Consider the following 15,754-nt stretch of genomic DNA (forward strand, 5'->3'; position numbering starts at 1 on the left):
CAGTTCCTGCAGTTGCAACTTCCTTTCAGCTTCGGCTCTCTCAATTCCCATGTTGCATTCCTTTACTGCCCAAAAGGCTTTATGCTCTATTTCAACAGGGAGATGACAAGCTTTTCCATAAACTAAGCGGAAAGGACTCATCCCAATGGGTGTTTTGTATGCTGTTCTGTATGCCCAGAGTGCATCTTGTAGCCTGGTGCTCCAATCTCTTCTATGAGATTTGACTATCTTCTGCAAGATACGCTTTATCTCTCTATTTGACACCTCGGCTTGCCCATTAGTCTGAGGATGGTAGGCTGTTGCAACCTTATGAATTATCCCATGCTTCTTCATTAGTCCTGTTAGTCTCCTGTTACAAAAATGGGTGCCTTGATCGCTCACGATTGCTCGTGGTGATCCAAAGCGACAAATAATATGGTTTCTCACAAAGGAAACAACAATGTTAGCATCATCATTGCGGGTAGGAATTGCTTCCACCCATTTGGAAACGTAATCCACAGCTAACAATATATAGAAATAACCATTAGAATTTGGAAATGGACCCATGAAGTTAATGCCCCAAACATCAAAAATTTCACAAAAAAGCATAATTTGTTGAGGCATCTCATCCCTCTTGGATATATTACCAAATTTCTGGCATGGGAAACAAGATCTACAAAATTCAGGAGCGTCTCTAAAAAGAGTAGGCCACCAGAATCCACAGTCTAAGATTTTTCTAGCAGTTCTTTGAGGGCCAAAATGTCCTCCACTCTCAGATGAGTGACAGGCCTCTAAGATGGACTGGAATTCTGATTGAGGCACACACCGTCTAATTATCTGGTCAGCGCCACATCTCCATAAATATGAGTCATCCCATATATAATATTTAGACTCGCTTTTCAGCTTGTCTCTTTGATGCTTAGAAAAGTTCGGAGGGAAGGTGCGGCTAACTAGATAATTAGCTACAGGTGCATACCAAGGGACTATCTCAGATACTGCTTGCAGGTGATCAAATGGAAAATTATCAGCTATAGGAGTGGAGTCATCTGTAATATGTTCAAGGCGACTCAAGTGGTCTGCTACTAAATTCTGGTTACCATTCCTGTCTTTAATTTCTAAATCAAATTCTTGTAATAGCAGTATCCAACGTATAAGCCTTGGTTTGGACTCCTTTTTAGATAATAAATACTTTAGAGCCGCGTGGTCCGAATACACTACTACTTTAATACCAAGTAAATAGGCTCGGAATTTATCCAGAGCAAAAACAATAACAAGAAGCTCTTTCTCAGTAGTAGTGTAATTCGACTGAGCTACATCTAAAGTCTTAGACGCGTAAGCAATAACAAAAGGATCCTTACCTTCACGCTGAGCCAGTGCTGCTCCTACTGCATGGTTGGAAGCATCGCACATTATTTCAAATGGTTGGCTCCAGTATGGTCCTCTTACAATTAGAGCTTGAGTCAGTGCAGTCTTTAGCTTATCAAACGCTTGTTTGCAATTTTCACTGAACTCGAACTCAATATCTTTCTGTAGTAGCCTGGATAAGGGAAGTGCTACCTTACTGAAGTCCTTAATGAACCTCCTGTAAAAACCTGCATGGCCAAGGAAAGAACGGACCTCTCTCACAGAAGAGGGGTAAGGTAAACTAGAAATAACATCCACCTTTGCTGGATCTACAGAAATGCCAGTGTTAGACACAACATGTCCTAGTACAATCCCTTGTTTAACCATAAAGTGACATTTTTCAAAATTTAATACCAGTTTTGTACTGACACATCTATCTAACACTCTAGATAATCCATCTAAGCAAAGGCTAAAGGAATCACCATAAACACTAAAATCATCCATAAAAACCTCCATACAGTCCTCAATAAGATCAGAGAAAAGACTCATCATGCACCTCTGGAAAGTAGCTGGGGCATTGCACAAGCCAAAGGGCATTCTCTTGTAAGCATAAGTCCCAAAAGGACATGTAAAAATGGTCTTTTCCTGATCCTCAGGAGCTATATGAATCTGGAAATAACCTGTGTAACCATCTAGAAAACAATAATGTGATTTACCTGACAGGCGATCCAGCATTTGATCAATGAATGGAAAAGGATAGTGATCCTTATGGGTTGCTTGGTTGAGGCGTCTGTAATCAATGCAGACCCTCCAGGCGTTCTGAACTCTGGTTGTCAGGAGCTCTCCATGCTTATTCTTCACTGCAGTGACTCCAGACTTCTTTGGCACCACTTGTACTGGGCTTACCCATTCACTGTCTGAGATGGGATAGATGATATCTGCCTCTAGTAGTCTGGTCACTTCCTTTTTGACAACCTCTAGGATAGTGGGGTTCAGTCTTCTCTGGGGTTGACGGACAGGTCTTGCTCCCTCTTCTAAAAATATTCTATGCTCACAAACTTGAGGGCTGATGCCTACTATGTCTGCCAAACTCCAACCAATTGCCTTCTTGTGCCTCCTCAGCACACCAAGTAGCTGCTCTTCCTATTGAGAAGTGAGTTCCCTTGCAATGATAACCGAAAACTTCTGCCCGTCTTCAAGGTAAGCATATTTGAGGTATGGAGGAAGGAGTTTTAGTTCTAACTTCTGATCATGTTTAGGCTCTAGGTTGTCTGGAGCTGGTAACAGTGGTAAGGCACTGTCATTGTCCTCTGAGAATGTCCCCACACTTGGACCTTCCTGTGTGCTTCTCTTCAAATTCCTCCTGGTGAACTTCAGCCATGGTTTCATCTATAATGTCACACTTGAGGATAGAGTGATCCTCTGGAGGATGCTTCATAACTCCATTCAGATTGAAGATTACTACTCGGCCATCTATTTCAAAAGAGTATGTTCCTGAAAAAGCATCTAATTTAAACTTTGAGGTCTTCAGGAATGGTCTTCCGAGTAGGATTGATGATGGCTTGTCTGAGTCATTTTGGGGCATTTCCAGGATATAAAAATCAGTGGAGAATGTGAGTCCCTTAATTCCTACTAGTACATCTTCAGCAACTGCAACCACTATAATAATGCTTTTATCTGCTAACACAAAATGAGCTGCCGACCTTTTTAAGGGAGGGAGCCTCAAAATATCATATATAGACAAAGGCATTATACTTACACATGCTCCTAAATCACACATGCATTCAGAAATTATCACACCACCAATAGTACAATTAACTATACAAGGACCTGGGTCACTACACTTTTTAGGTAAACCTCCCATTAAAGCAGATATGGAACTTCCTAAGGAAATAGTTTCTAATTCATTAATTTTGTCTTTATGTATACATAAATCTTTTAGAAACTTAGCATACTTAGGTACCTGTTGAATGACATCAAAAAGGGGAACAGTTACCTCGACCTTTTTGAATATCTCTACCATTTTTAGATCAGGTTCCAGCTACTTCCTGGGCTTCCTTGCAAGTTGTGGAAATGGAATGGAGGTGGCATTTTCTGCAGTGTCTGCGCCTTTTAGTGCTTCCTCCTGTGGTTGAACTTCTTCTTCTTCAGCCATGTCCTGTATGTCCTCTTCCTCTTCAACATCTTCTATTTCCACTACCTCTTCAGCTGAGGCGTGTTCTGGTGGGTTTGGCTCCTCCTGGTTCCTCTCCTGCAGTGTGGTTCCAGACCTCAGGGTGATGGCATTAATACCACCCTTGGGATTGGGTAATGGTTGAGAGGGAATCCTACTGGAGCTCAAAGGTTGATTATTGGAGTTATTCATTGAACCAATCTGTGAGACAAGAGCTTGCAAAGTAGCGTTCAGACCATTCAAAGTGGCATTAATGTTATTTTCCATGGTCTGCTGTCTCCGATCAATAGATTGTAGTAAGTCATCATTGGTAGATGAAGAAGGATAGGTAATTTGAGAGGTCTGCTGTTGGGTATTCTGTGGTCCTTGGGATTGCCTTAGGTGAGGTGCTCTGTAAGGCTGATTCTGATTCTGCTGCCTGTTGTTGTTGTTATTCCACCTCTGATTTCCCTGATTATCTCTGCCTCCTCTGTTGTTGTTGTTGTCCCTCCAATTCTGGTTAGAATTGTCTTGCCATCCGTGGTTGTAATTGCCACCTTGATTGTACCCTTGGTTGGGGCGGTCATAGAAGTTATGTGTGGTTGCCATGGTGTTGTCTTCATGCTGGAGCTGCGGACATTCATCAGTATAATGGCTATAATCAGCACAGATTCCGCAAACTCTCTGTGGGACTAATTGTTGGTTTTGCTGTGCTAGAGAAGGTTGAGCTTGCTGAACTTGTTGTTGATTCAATTGCATTTGCTTCAGCAAGTTGGTCATTTCACAGATACTCTGAGTTAGAGCAGCAGTCTCTCTGCTAGAGGATACTTCTACAACGGCTTTTGAACGACCTTGTTTCTGCCTGTGATTCTTAGTAGATTCAGCTAAGTCACTGATCAATTGCCATGCCTCATCAGTGGTCTTGTACTTTTTCATAGACCCATTGCTAGCACTTTCCAATGTGGTCTTATCTTGGGGCCTCATTCCCTGTGTGACATAACCGAGTAACACTATCTTGTCAATCATATGGTGGGGGAAAGCTTCCAGAAGATTATTGAAGCACTCCCAATATTCATAAAGTGTCTTGGATTCATCCTGAAAAATCATGGAAATATCTTTCCTCAGTTTATCAGTAACTTCAGCTGGAAAGAACTTTTCCAAGAATTCTCTTCTCAGTGTATCCCAGTTGGATACAATTGCTGCTGGTTGAGTGTAGTACCACTCTCTTGCCTTCCCCTCAAGAGAAAACAGGAAAGCTTTCAGCAAAATTGAAGTTTCATCTGCACCATCACGCTTAACAGTAGAACAAGCTGCCTGAAAATCTCTCAGGTGCTTGATAGGCTCTTGAGCAGGTAAGCCATGAAACTTGGGCATCAAATTAAGCAGTGCGGTCTTTATTTCAAAGTTTGTAGCTACCGTTGGGTGATGCGCTTGAAATGGTTGCATTGTAAAATCAGGGGCTCCAGCCTCCTAGATAGTAACTCTCTTGGCTGCTGCCATGTTACCTGTACGTAAATCAACCGAATCAGTAGAACGGGAGCTGGTTTCTTTCTCAAGTGGCGTTTCAGATCCGCCCTCAGGGAGGACTAACCGACGCCGAGCTTACCTTATTCGTGAAATAGTTCTTTCGATCTCAGGATCGAATATTAGCAAGCTTGGGTCAGGAAGCGAATGTGTCATCTAACGAAAGAAACAAGCAGCTCATAGTAGCAAAATAAAATAAAATACAAATAAATAAATTTCAATTAATAACTTTAGCACTCTATTGCAACTCCCCGGCAACGGCGCCAAAAATTGATGCGAGCGGAAATTGGCGAGTTAAGAATGATTATAAAATATGCGTTGTAAGTATAGTTCTCAACCAACCAAAAATTCGCTCATCAATTTAGAAGGGTGTCACAGAAATTAAAATCAAAATACTGGGAGTACGAGTCCCAGGTTGTCTCCCAACGAGTTACAGAAAAGTGTGCTATTTTATTAATCAGATGTTTTCAAAAAGGTTTGAGTTGAATGGCAGAAAATTAAATTAGAGAATTTATATAAATTTAAATAAAAGCCTTGACTGGGAATTGATTAGTTGGAAGCCCTATTCTTGTTGCAGTACTCTCAAGATTAATTGATAATTGGGGATTATTCTGTTTAGTTGTCCCTCACTAAGTAAGGGAAAGTTAAACAAGTTGGAATGCTATCTCTATCCACAAGTTCCAATCCGCTCTTGGGAGGATTGGTGTTAGTGACTAGAGAGAAATCCAACAATAAACCCAACTACAACCTTTCTCTTGAGAATCCCAACTTCAAGGGTTTTTTTCAATTAACTCCCCATCAAGTTAGGGAACTACTCGCTCATTGTAAATATAAAATTCATAACATAAGAAAAGGAATTAAAGAAAGACATAATAAATCATGATCAAAAGATTAATTAAAAATAAAAGTAATTCTTGTATTGATAAATGCTAAAATAATCCAATGGTAAAATTAAATAAATTAAGGAACATGGAAGAGTAAGAGACAAGTAAAGAGAACGAACTAGAATGTCGAAGTCTTGATGAGGCAATAACTCTTCTCAATATCCCAATGCAAAAACAATGAACATAACAAATCCTAAAAACTATTATTGTGTAGAGAGAAAAACCTAGAGGAGAGGAAAAACTAGATCTAAAAACTAAAAACTATGCGGAATGAATGTTGTTGTTGGTTTCTGCATGTTCTCTGGCTCTAGTCTGCTTTTCTGGGCCAAAAATTGGGTCAAAATAAGGCCCAAAATCACCCCCAGCGATTCTGCAGATTATGCAGATCACGCATCTCATGCGGCCGCGTCATCCATGCGGCCGCGTCATTCGGCTTTCTGCTTTGCCACGTGGTCGCATCAACCATGCGGCCGCGTCACTCGTGCTATTCCATGCCGCGCGGTCGCGTCATCCATGCGGCCGCGTCGCTTCTCGCTGGTCATCTCCTCAATTTCTTGTGTTCCTTCCATTTTTGCAAGCTTCCTTTCCAATCTCCAACTCATTCATGCCCTATAAAGCCTGAAACACTTAACACACAGATCACGGCATCGAATGGAATAAAGGAGAAATAAAATATATAATTAAAAGTCTCTAGGAAGTAAGTTTTCAATCATGCAATAACTTTAGGAAGGAATTATAAATGCATGCTTATTTAACGAATAAGTGGGTAGAGATCATGATAAAACCACATAAATAAACACAATATAAACCATAAAATAGTGGTTTATCACATGGGTTAGATACTCATTTGCTCATTAGTTATTTCACTGGAGGTCTTTGTGCATCGGATAAGAGATTGCTCACCGCCTCTAGTGGTGGTTCCCTTTCTAAGAACAAGACGGTAGCGGAAGCATGGAGTTTAATCAATGATGTCGCCGAAGCTACCCAATATGTGAGAGTGAGGAACAATCCTCCCAAGAGTGTGGTGAAAGCACCTCCTTCCGACTCGGCTTTGACTAAAGTGCTTGGAGAAATGACCACTTTCCTCAAGAAAATTTACCAAGGACAAAAGGCGTCTCAATCAATCCAAGCCATCCGAGCCCCACCTCAAATCCTCCAACTTGAAGGACCTCCTAGAGTGTGTGGGTTATGCTCTAGTACCGCACATTACACCGACCAATGCCATCAAGTCCAAGAAGATTACACTCTTGCGGTAGCCAACAACTACAACAACCGTCTACCCTATCAATCTCAAGGTCAAAGCAATTACTCCCATGGTAATAGCTCTAATCAAGGGTGGAGGGATAATGCTCAAGGAAACAACCACAATCAAAGATGGAACCAAGGTAACTCATCTTCTCAATACAACAACCACCAATCTTCTTTCCAATACCACAACAATACCCACTAAGCCAACCAGAACCACCATAATCAACCATACCAACACTTACAACAAAACCAAAACAACAACCATAGATACCATCTACCTCACCAAAGGCAATAAACCAACCAACCTTCTTCTTCTTCCACAAACCAAGGTGATGACTCTCACCGTGCACTCTACCAAGAATAAGAGAGACTTAGTGCTATGATAGAGAAAAATGAAGAGAACACTAGGAATCTCAATGCACAATTTGGTAATATGAGTGCTCAAATGTCCAATATAGCCGAAATGCTCTCAAGGATGTCCCTACCTTCCATCAATAATACCAACACCAACCAAGCCTCAAGCTCTTCTAGCCTACCATCCCAACCCCTTTCTAACCCAAAAGGCGGCCTCAATGCCATCACTCTACGGTCGGGGACTACATTAGAAGAAATACCTCATAGGCCTATGGAAGACATCCATGAGGAGGAAGTGGTTGTTGAAGTTCAATATGAGGAAGATAGGGAGACACAAAGCAAGAGGAAGAAGAAGTGAGCCTTAAGAAGCCCAAGAGGAAGGCCATAGTGGATGAGTCCATTCCTATTTCATTCCCTTCCACAGTAAAAAAGGCCAAGAAAACTCCGGAGTTTGATCTAAACATGCTTCAAGTATTCAAGAAGGTTGAGGTAACCATTCCACTTCTTGATGACATTCAACAAGTTCCAAAGTATGCTAAGTTTTTAAAGGACTTGTGCACCCACAAAGATAGGATTAGTGAGTTGGAAATATTGTCCTTGGGTAGTTCCATTTTCTCATTGATAAAATCCATTCTGGAAAAGTGTAGTGACCCTGGACCATGTTTAGTATCTTGTTGGATTGGTGGAGTTGCCATTTATGATTGCATGTGTGATTTGGGGCTTGTGTGATTATCATGCCACTCTCTATATTTTCAAGGTTGAATTTAGCTTCGTTGAAAAGGTCGGCTGCCAAATTTGTCTTAGCTGACAAAAGTGTGATCACCGTAGCAGGGGATAGCGGAAGATGTGCTTGTGACAATCAAGGATTTAGTGTTTCCGGTTGATTTCTATATCCTTGAAATGCCTCCGACAGATAATGGAAGTTCTTCCTCCGTTTTTCTTGGTAGACCTTTCTTGAAGACCTCTAAATTTAAATTGGAGCCTTTACCGGCACATACTCTTTTGAGGTAGGTGACAAGACCATCAAGCTTAACTTGGAAGAGGCCATGAGACATCCACCCGAAGAGCACTCCATTCTCTAATGTGATGTCATTGATGAGGTAGTAGTGGAGATACAAAAAGAAGACTACAACAGGTTGTACTATCCTGTTATTGATAGGAAGGATAAACATAAGGATAAAAAAGAGAAAGCCGATGAGGATGAGTTTCATGATCATAGTGAAAAAGAACCTCAACTTGAAGTGAAAACTGAATTGAAGCCTCTACCTTCTCACTTGAAATATGCTTTCCTTGAGGACAACCAAAGGTTTCCAGTAATCATTGCTAGTGAGCTCTCTAGCTAAGAAGAAGAGAAGCTCCTAGAGGCCCTAAGGAAGCACAAGAAAGTAATTGGTTGGAGATTGGCCGACATTTTGGGGATTGATCCACATATGTGCATGCATCGCATCTTCCTCCAAGAGGGAGTTAGGCCGGTGAGACAACCTCAAAGAAGGCTTAACCCCACCATTCTTGATGTGGCGAAAAAGGAAGTCACAAGGTTGCTTGATGCAGGCATTATTTATCTGATTTTTGGTAGTGAGTGGGTGATCCTAGTTCAAGTTGTTCCAAAGAAATTAGGAATAACTGCTATCAAGAAGGAAGATGGTGAAATGGTCACGACAAGGGAGCAAAATGCTTGGCGGGTTTGCATTGATTATAGGAAGCTGAATGCTGCAACAACGAAAGAACATTACCCCTTGCCATTTATTGACCAGATGTTGGATTGACTTTTAGGTAGATCCTATTACTGCTTCCTTGATGGTTTTATTGGCTACTTCCAGATACATATTGCTCCTGAGGACCAGGAAAAGACCACCTTTACTTGTCCCTTTGGCACCTTTGCTTACAAAAGGATGCCATTTGGGTTATGCAATGCACCCGCCACTTTTCAGCGGTGTATGACTAGTGTCTTTTTTGATCTCATGGAGAGTTGTCTGGAAGTCCTTATGGACGATTTCAGTGTATATGGGACTTCTTTTGATAGTTTTTTAGATAACTTGGCTAAGATCTTAGAGTGGTGTGTTAACACTAACCTTGTCCTCAATTTGGAAAAATGTCACTTCATGGTGAGACAAGGCATAGTGTTAGGGAACGTAGTTTCTGATAAAGGCATTTCTGTGGACCCGGCCAAGGTTGATGTCATTACTAGTTTACCTCACCCCTCTTCTGTGAGGGAGGTCCGCTCTTTTTTGGGACATGCAGGATTTTATAGGTGCTTCATCAAGGATTTCAACAAGATTGCCTTGCCACTATCCCGCTTGTTACAGAAAGATGTGGAATTTGAGTTTGATGATGCTTGCAAAGAAACATTTGAAAAGTTGAGGGAAGCCCTCACTACAGCACCCATTGTAAGAGGCCCTGATTGGACACAACTATTTGAGATTATGTGTGACGCTTCTAATCATGTTGTAGGTGTCGTGCTTGCACAGCGCGAGGGTATGCTCCCTTACATTGTTGTTTATTCTTCAAAGACATTGGATGCGGCGCAATCCAATTCCACCACTACGGAAAAAGAGCTTCTAGCGATTGTTCATGCATTGGATAGGTTTAGATCCTATTTGCTAGGCTCCAAAATAGTGGTGTATACGGATCGTGCAGCCTTAAAATATTTGTTGACAAAGAATGAGACGAAACCTGGGCTCATACGTTGGATCTTTCTCTTGCAAGAGTTTGACGTTGAGATTAGGGATCGAAGTGGGTCACAAAATTTGGTTGCGGATCATCTGAGCCGCCTTGAAAATCTTAAATATGACCCATTTTCGATTGACGACTTATTTCCTTTGGATGGTTTACATGCTATTTCCGATAGCCTTCCTTGGTTTGCACCTATGGCGAATTACTTGGTTGCCAATATCTTCCCTCCTAACTTTTTAAAACATCAAAGAGACAAGTTAAGAAGTGATTCCAAGTACTACATTTGGGATAACCCTCACTGGTGGAAACGGGGAGGGGGGGAGGGTAGACCAAGTGATTCGTAGATGTGTCCCAGAATCCAAATTCCGACCTATTCTTGAATCTTGTCATTCATCCGAGTGTGGTGGTCACTTTGGCCCACAACGGACGGCTAAAAAAGTTTTGGATTGCGAATTCTGGTGGCCAACATTGTTCAAGGATGCCAACCAATATTGTTTGTTGTGTCACCAAAAGGATGAAATGCCTCAACAACCAATGTTGTTTTGTAAAATCTTTGATGTATGGGGCATAGACTTCATGGGGCCATTTCCTAAATCAAGTGGATATTTTTACATTCTGTTGGCAATTGATTACGTATCAAAGTGGGTGAAAGCGATTCCTACCCGCCTTGACGACACTAATACTGTGGTTTCTTTCATTAGAAACAATATTGTATGCCATGCGACCAAAGTACTCACTTTTGCAACAGGAAGATAGAAGCATTACTCAAGCGATATGGGGTACTACACAAGGTTGCAACCGCTTACCACCCCCAAACTAATGGCCAAGCAGAGGTATCCAGCCGAGAGATAAAGCGGGTAATGGAAAAAGTGGTAAATCCACAAAGGAAAGATTGGAGTTCTCGGTTGGGTGACACATTGTGGGCGTATAGAACGGCCTATAAGATTCCGTTAGGGATAAGTCCCTTTCGGATTGTCTATGGGAAGGCGTGCCACCTTCCGGTTGAAATTGAACATAAAGCCTATTGAGCGGTCAAGCAATGCAACATGGACTTCACCAAGGCGGGCATAGTAAGGAAGTTGCAATTGGAAGAACTCGAATGTCTTAGGATGGATGCCTATGAGAATGCAATGATCTATAAGGAGAAGACTAAGGCATTTCATGATCACCATATCTGCAAGAAAGATTTCCAAGAGGGTGATAAAGTTTTTCTATACAATTCAAGACTTAAGTTCATGCCCGGAAAGCTCCGTTCAAGGTGGGATGGTCCATTTAAAGTGAAGGAAGTGAAGCCCTATAGAGTGGTTAAGCTATTCCACCCTCAAAGTGGTGTAACATTCAAAGTGAACGGCTACAGGGTAAAGAAGTATCATGGTCATAAGTCACCAAAGGAATTGGAGGTGTTCCTTCTTTAGCATGCACCCAAAGGAGGAGAGTCTTGAGCTCATGACCGTCCAACTTAAGGACATTAAAGAAAAGTGCTAGGTGGGAGACACCCACCATGGTATGATCCTCCTTGTACATAATTTCTTGCATGTAGTTTTAGAGTATTTGTTTGGTTTTGTTGAATTTGTTTAAGTGTGCTTGATTTTGTTTGATTTTGTTGAGCTTGTTAGAGTCTTCATGAAGATTTCATTGATCTTAGTTTGGTTAAATTGGTAATGTTGAAGAAAATGCTTAATTTTGACTATTGCATGAAACTTTAAGTGTTTTTGAAGTATCTAGCTTGAATGACCGCCAAGATTGTGTTATACTTGTCTTTCCTCATGTTCTTAAAAAAAGGGTGTTCCACGCATAAGCGTGGACGACGCATACGCGTCGATTTCATTGCCGAAACTCCTGGTATAAAAATCAGAGAGTTGTGATGGAATTGTGCGGGAGGGATGCCAGAAGCACAAAACCCCCCACACGTGCGCATCAGCTAATGCCTACGCGTCCCTCGTCTTATTCGCACACCCATGCGTGAGCGTGGGCGACGCACATGCGTCGTAGTGCGTTGTAGGATGATCTTGGAGCTCCTGGTACTAAAACTAGAGAGTTGCGCCGATACTGTGCGAATTTCATGCGTGGAGCACAATTGCTCCCCACGCGTAAGCGTGGATGACGCGTACGCGTCAGTCGCTCTTTTCACCATCCACGTGTGACACGTGCGCGACGCGCACGCGTCACATTGCTGACACAGCTAAAGTATAGCGTACTCTGTTCTCTTTCTTTCTTCTATTCCTTTTTCCTTTCTTCTCCCTTCTCCTTACAACCTCTTCTCCGCCCACTACCATCGGCGACCTCAACCACCAGTGACCACCACCTCCGGCGGTCCCACATCATCTCTCTCCTCTCTTTTCTTTTCCTTTCTCTTCTCCTCTTCTCACTTACACTCAATGTCACCTTCTTCCTCCTTTCAAGGTCTTATTTCTCTCCTTTCTCTTTTGTTTTTTTTTTAAATTCCCTCTTTTTAATTCCATTGCATTACTCTACTTTCTTTCTTCTTAGTTGCAATTTGATTTTTTTGTTTAAAATTCATTTTTGTTTCTTTTCTTTCTTTTTATATTCTTCCATCGGTGTTGAACTTCACTGTATTTCTTGCATTGGTAGGTTATTTGAGATCTCTTGGCTCATTTGTGTTATGTGGTGTTGTTTTGATGATTGGCATTTCATTTTGGGTTTATTACATTCTTGAATTTCTCAAAATTGCTTGTTGTTTAGAAGATGCACACCAAGTGTTTGTTAAAAGCACCAATGACATTTTAGTTCAAATTTGATATTATGCTTTCAACTTATTGCTTCTTTCTCATTACACTTGCTTTTCTTCTTGTGCATTGAGCCTATTGTGCTTAATCTTTACCATCTATGTGCTCATTACCTATGACTTGCTTATTTGTACCATATTGCAAGATTTTTGATTCCACCTTCTTTAACTCCACCTTATTCCATTTGCATGCTTCATTGTCTTGGGGTTAGACTAGGTGAATGGTTCTCTTGTGTTTAGTATCTCTCTTGCATGTGTTACTTATTGATGTTATTGATGCTTGAGCCCATTCTTTTCTCATGCTTTACACTTGCATGCTTCTCTCACTCTTGCATCTCATGCTAGTGATATGCCTCCATGATTATATTGTTGTCTTGCTTACATGTTGCAGCTGTCATGTCTACAGGACGCTTTACTCCTTTGTGGTATTATTTCTCACTTGCATGTTGTTATTTAAGTGTTGTTTCTTTGAGTTTAATGTTTTCTCTTTTCCTTCTTTTTTTAGGATGGCTGATAAATCCCTATTTTATGATTCATCTTGTGCTCAATTAAGTGTTTTTATCAATTCTTCATCCACTTATTCATATGAATTTTATGGTTTTATAATTCCTTCCTTATTCTATGAAATGTGTAAAAACATATTTCCTATGCTTTAAAAATATTTACTTTAATTATCGTTTATTACCATTCGATGCCGTGATCTGTGTGTTAAGTAATTTCAGGCTTCATAGGGCAGGAATGGCTTAGAGGACGGAAAGGAAACATGCAAAAATGGAAGGAACGCACAAAATGAAGTTTTGAAGAAAAGGGCAGCGACGCGCACGCATGGACGACGCGGACGCATGCCTAGCGCAAAATGCAAGCGACGCATACGTATGACAAGGAAAAATTCCAAATGACGCGAACGCGTGACCCACGCGCACGCGTGACGGACGCCACGTGCAGAAAATTGCAGAAGTCGCCCCCAACGATTTTTGGACCCTTTTTCGGACCAAATCCAAGCCCAGAAACACAGAATAGAAGCCAGAGAATGGGGGAATCAATAACAAAAATTTATACAACATTCAGAATAGACAATTTTAGGTTTTAGATGTAGTTTTAGAGAGAGAGAGAGGTTCTCTCCTCTCTCTTAGGTTTTAGAATTAGGATTTCTTTTACTTTATGGTTATTACTCCATTCCAGGTTCAATGTTCTCAACTTTAATTTTATGTTCTCTTATACTTTTAGTTACTCTAATGCTTTTACTTGTTAATTACTTATGTTGCCAAATTGGCTTATGAATCTTTTCATGTTAGATTTGAATATTCTATTTAATATAATTTGAGGTATTTCAGATTTATGATTGTTTTATTCTATTTATGATGCTTTCAATTTAATTTAGATTTTTATCTTTTTGGTTTTGGTTAAGTAATTGGTAACACTTGAGTTGTCAAACTCAGCGGTTAATTGAGAATTGGAAACTGCTGATTGATTTGGATCGCTCTAAAGCTAGTCTTTCTACAGGAGTTGAGTAGAACTTGAGGATCAAATTAATTAGTCCACTTGACTTTCCTTTATTTAGTAAGGGTTAACTAAGTGGGAGCGATAAATAATTCTCATCACACCTGATAAGGATAACTAGGATGGGATTTCCAGTTCTCATGCCTCACAAAGAGTTTTCTTTATAATTATTAATTTATTTTTCTTGCAATTTACTTTCCTTGTTCCCTATTTCAAAAACCCAAAAATATACCTTTTTCCATAACCAATAATAAACACACCTCCCTACAATTCCTTGAGATACGACCCGAGATTTGAATACTTCGGTTATAAATTTTATTGGGTTTTGTTACTTGTGACAACCAAAGTTTTTGTACGAAAGAATTCTTGCTTGGTTTAGAAACTATACTTGCAACGCGATTATTTTTATAAAATTCTTTACTAGAAAGAATCTTGATCATCAAAATGGCGCTGTTGCCGGGGAATTGCAATTGTGTGCCTTATTATTGGTTATTGTAAATATTTTATTTTGCTTGTTTATTTGCTTTTATTTTTATTTTTAATTTTTATTAGCTACTATGAACTCTCACCCCGTCGCTTTGAGTTTGGTTCTAATATTGTTGCAAGGAATGGAAGCTATAACAGGAACATGCATCAAGGTCAAAACAATCAAAGATGGAAGGAGCCACGAGGATCTGATCAACCCTTTCGGCAACACCACCTTCCAAGATACCATGGACAACAACCATTCTACAATGCATGCCAAGACAATAGTTATTGTGGACCTTTTCGTGACAACCAACCTCCACCAAATTACTATGGTCAAGAGCCATTTCGAGGTGTATGCAGAGATGATAGGTACGGTGGACCCCCTTGTGGTTACCAACAAGCCCCATCATACGCCTATAAACCACCTCCTCAACATAGCTTCAAACCACCATACTCACAAGCCAATTACAACCATTCATCTCTATATGCCCCTAACCCTTCCCAATTCCAATCCAATTACTCCCAAGAACCACCACTTCCATATGCACCATATCCATGTCCATCAAACCAAGAAGCACAGGACCGTCTCAAGGACACAGTAAACCAATTTCATGCAACCCTTCATCAATTGGAGCAAGCGATAAACCGAATAGCCCCCAGTACGAGGGAGACATTAAAAGCTCCGGTGGATAAAACGGAACATGACTTTGTACTGGAACAAGTAGAGGAAGCTGCAATTATCAAAGAAGAAGAATTGGTTGAAGACTTAGGAGACGCTGAACCTCCATGGGAATCAAGAATTGTGGACAATTCCGTCAAGCAATTTAAAATCGATGCTAAGGAGGACAGTGCACAACCCCCAAAGCATGTATCTTATGAAGA

General features: G+C 40.8%; 1 protein-coding gene across 1 annotated transcript; it reads left to right on the forward strand.

Annotated features, from left to right (window-relative positions):
• Positions 1 to 11,204: 11,204 nt before the first annotated feature.
• On the forward strand, positions 11,205 to 11,573 carry LOC112778420 (uncharacterized). The gene has a single exon (XM_025822736.1). The coding sequence runs from the start codon at positions 11,205 to 11,207 to the stop codon at positions 11,571 to 11,573; it is 369 nt and encodes a 122-aa protein (XP_025678521.1).
• The last annotated feature ends 4,181 nt before the right edge of the window (positions 11,574 to 15,754 follow it).

This window comes from Arachis hypogaea, chromosome 19 (assembly GCF_003086295.3).
Source record: "Arachis hypogaea cultivar Tifrunner chromosome 19, arahy.Tifrunner.gnm2.J5K5, whole genome shotgun sequence".
Classification (NCBI taxonomy): domain Eukaryota; kingdom Viridiplantae; phylum Streptophyta; class Magnoliopsida; order Fabales; family Fabaceae; genus Arachis; species Arachis hypogaea.

Excerpts from the sequence above, each read along its gene's own strand:
- LOC112778420 (XM_025822736.1), top strand. The coding sequence starts at position 11,205 with ATGGACTTCACCAAGGCGGGCATAGTAAGGAAGTTGCAATTGGAAGAA.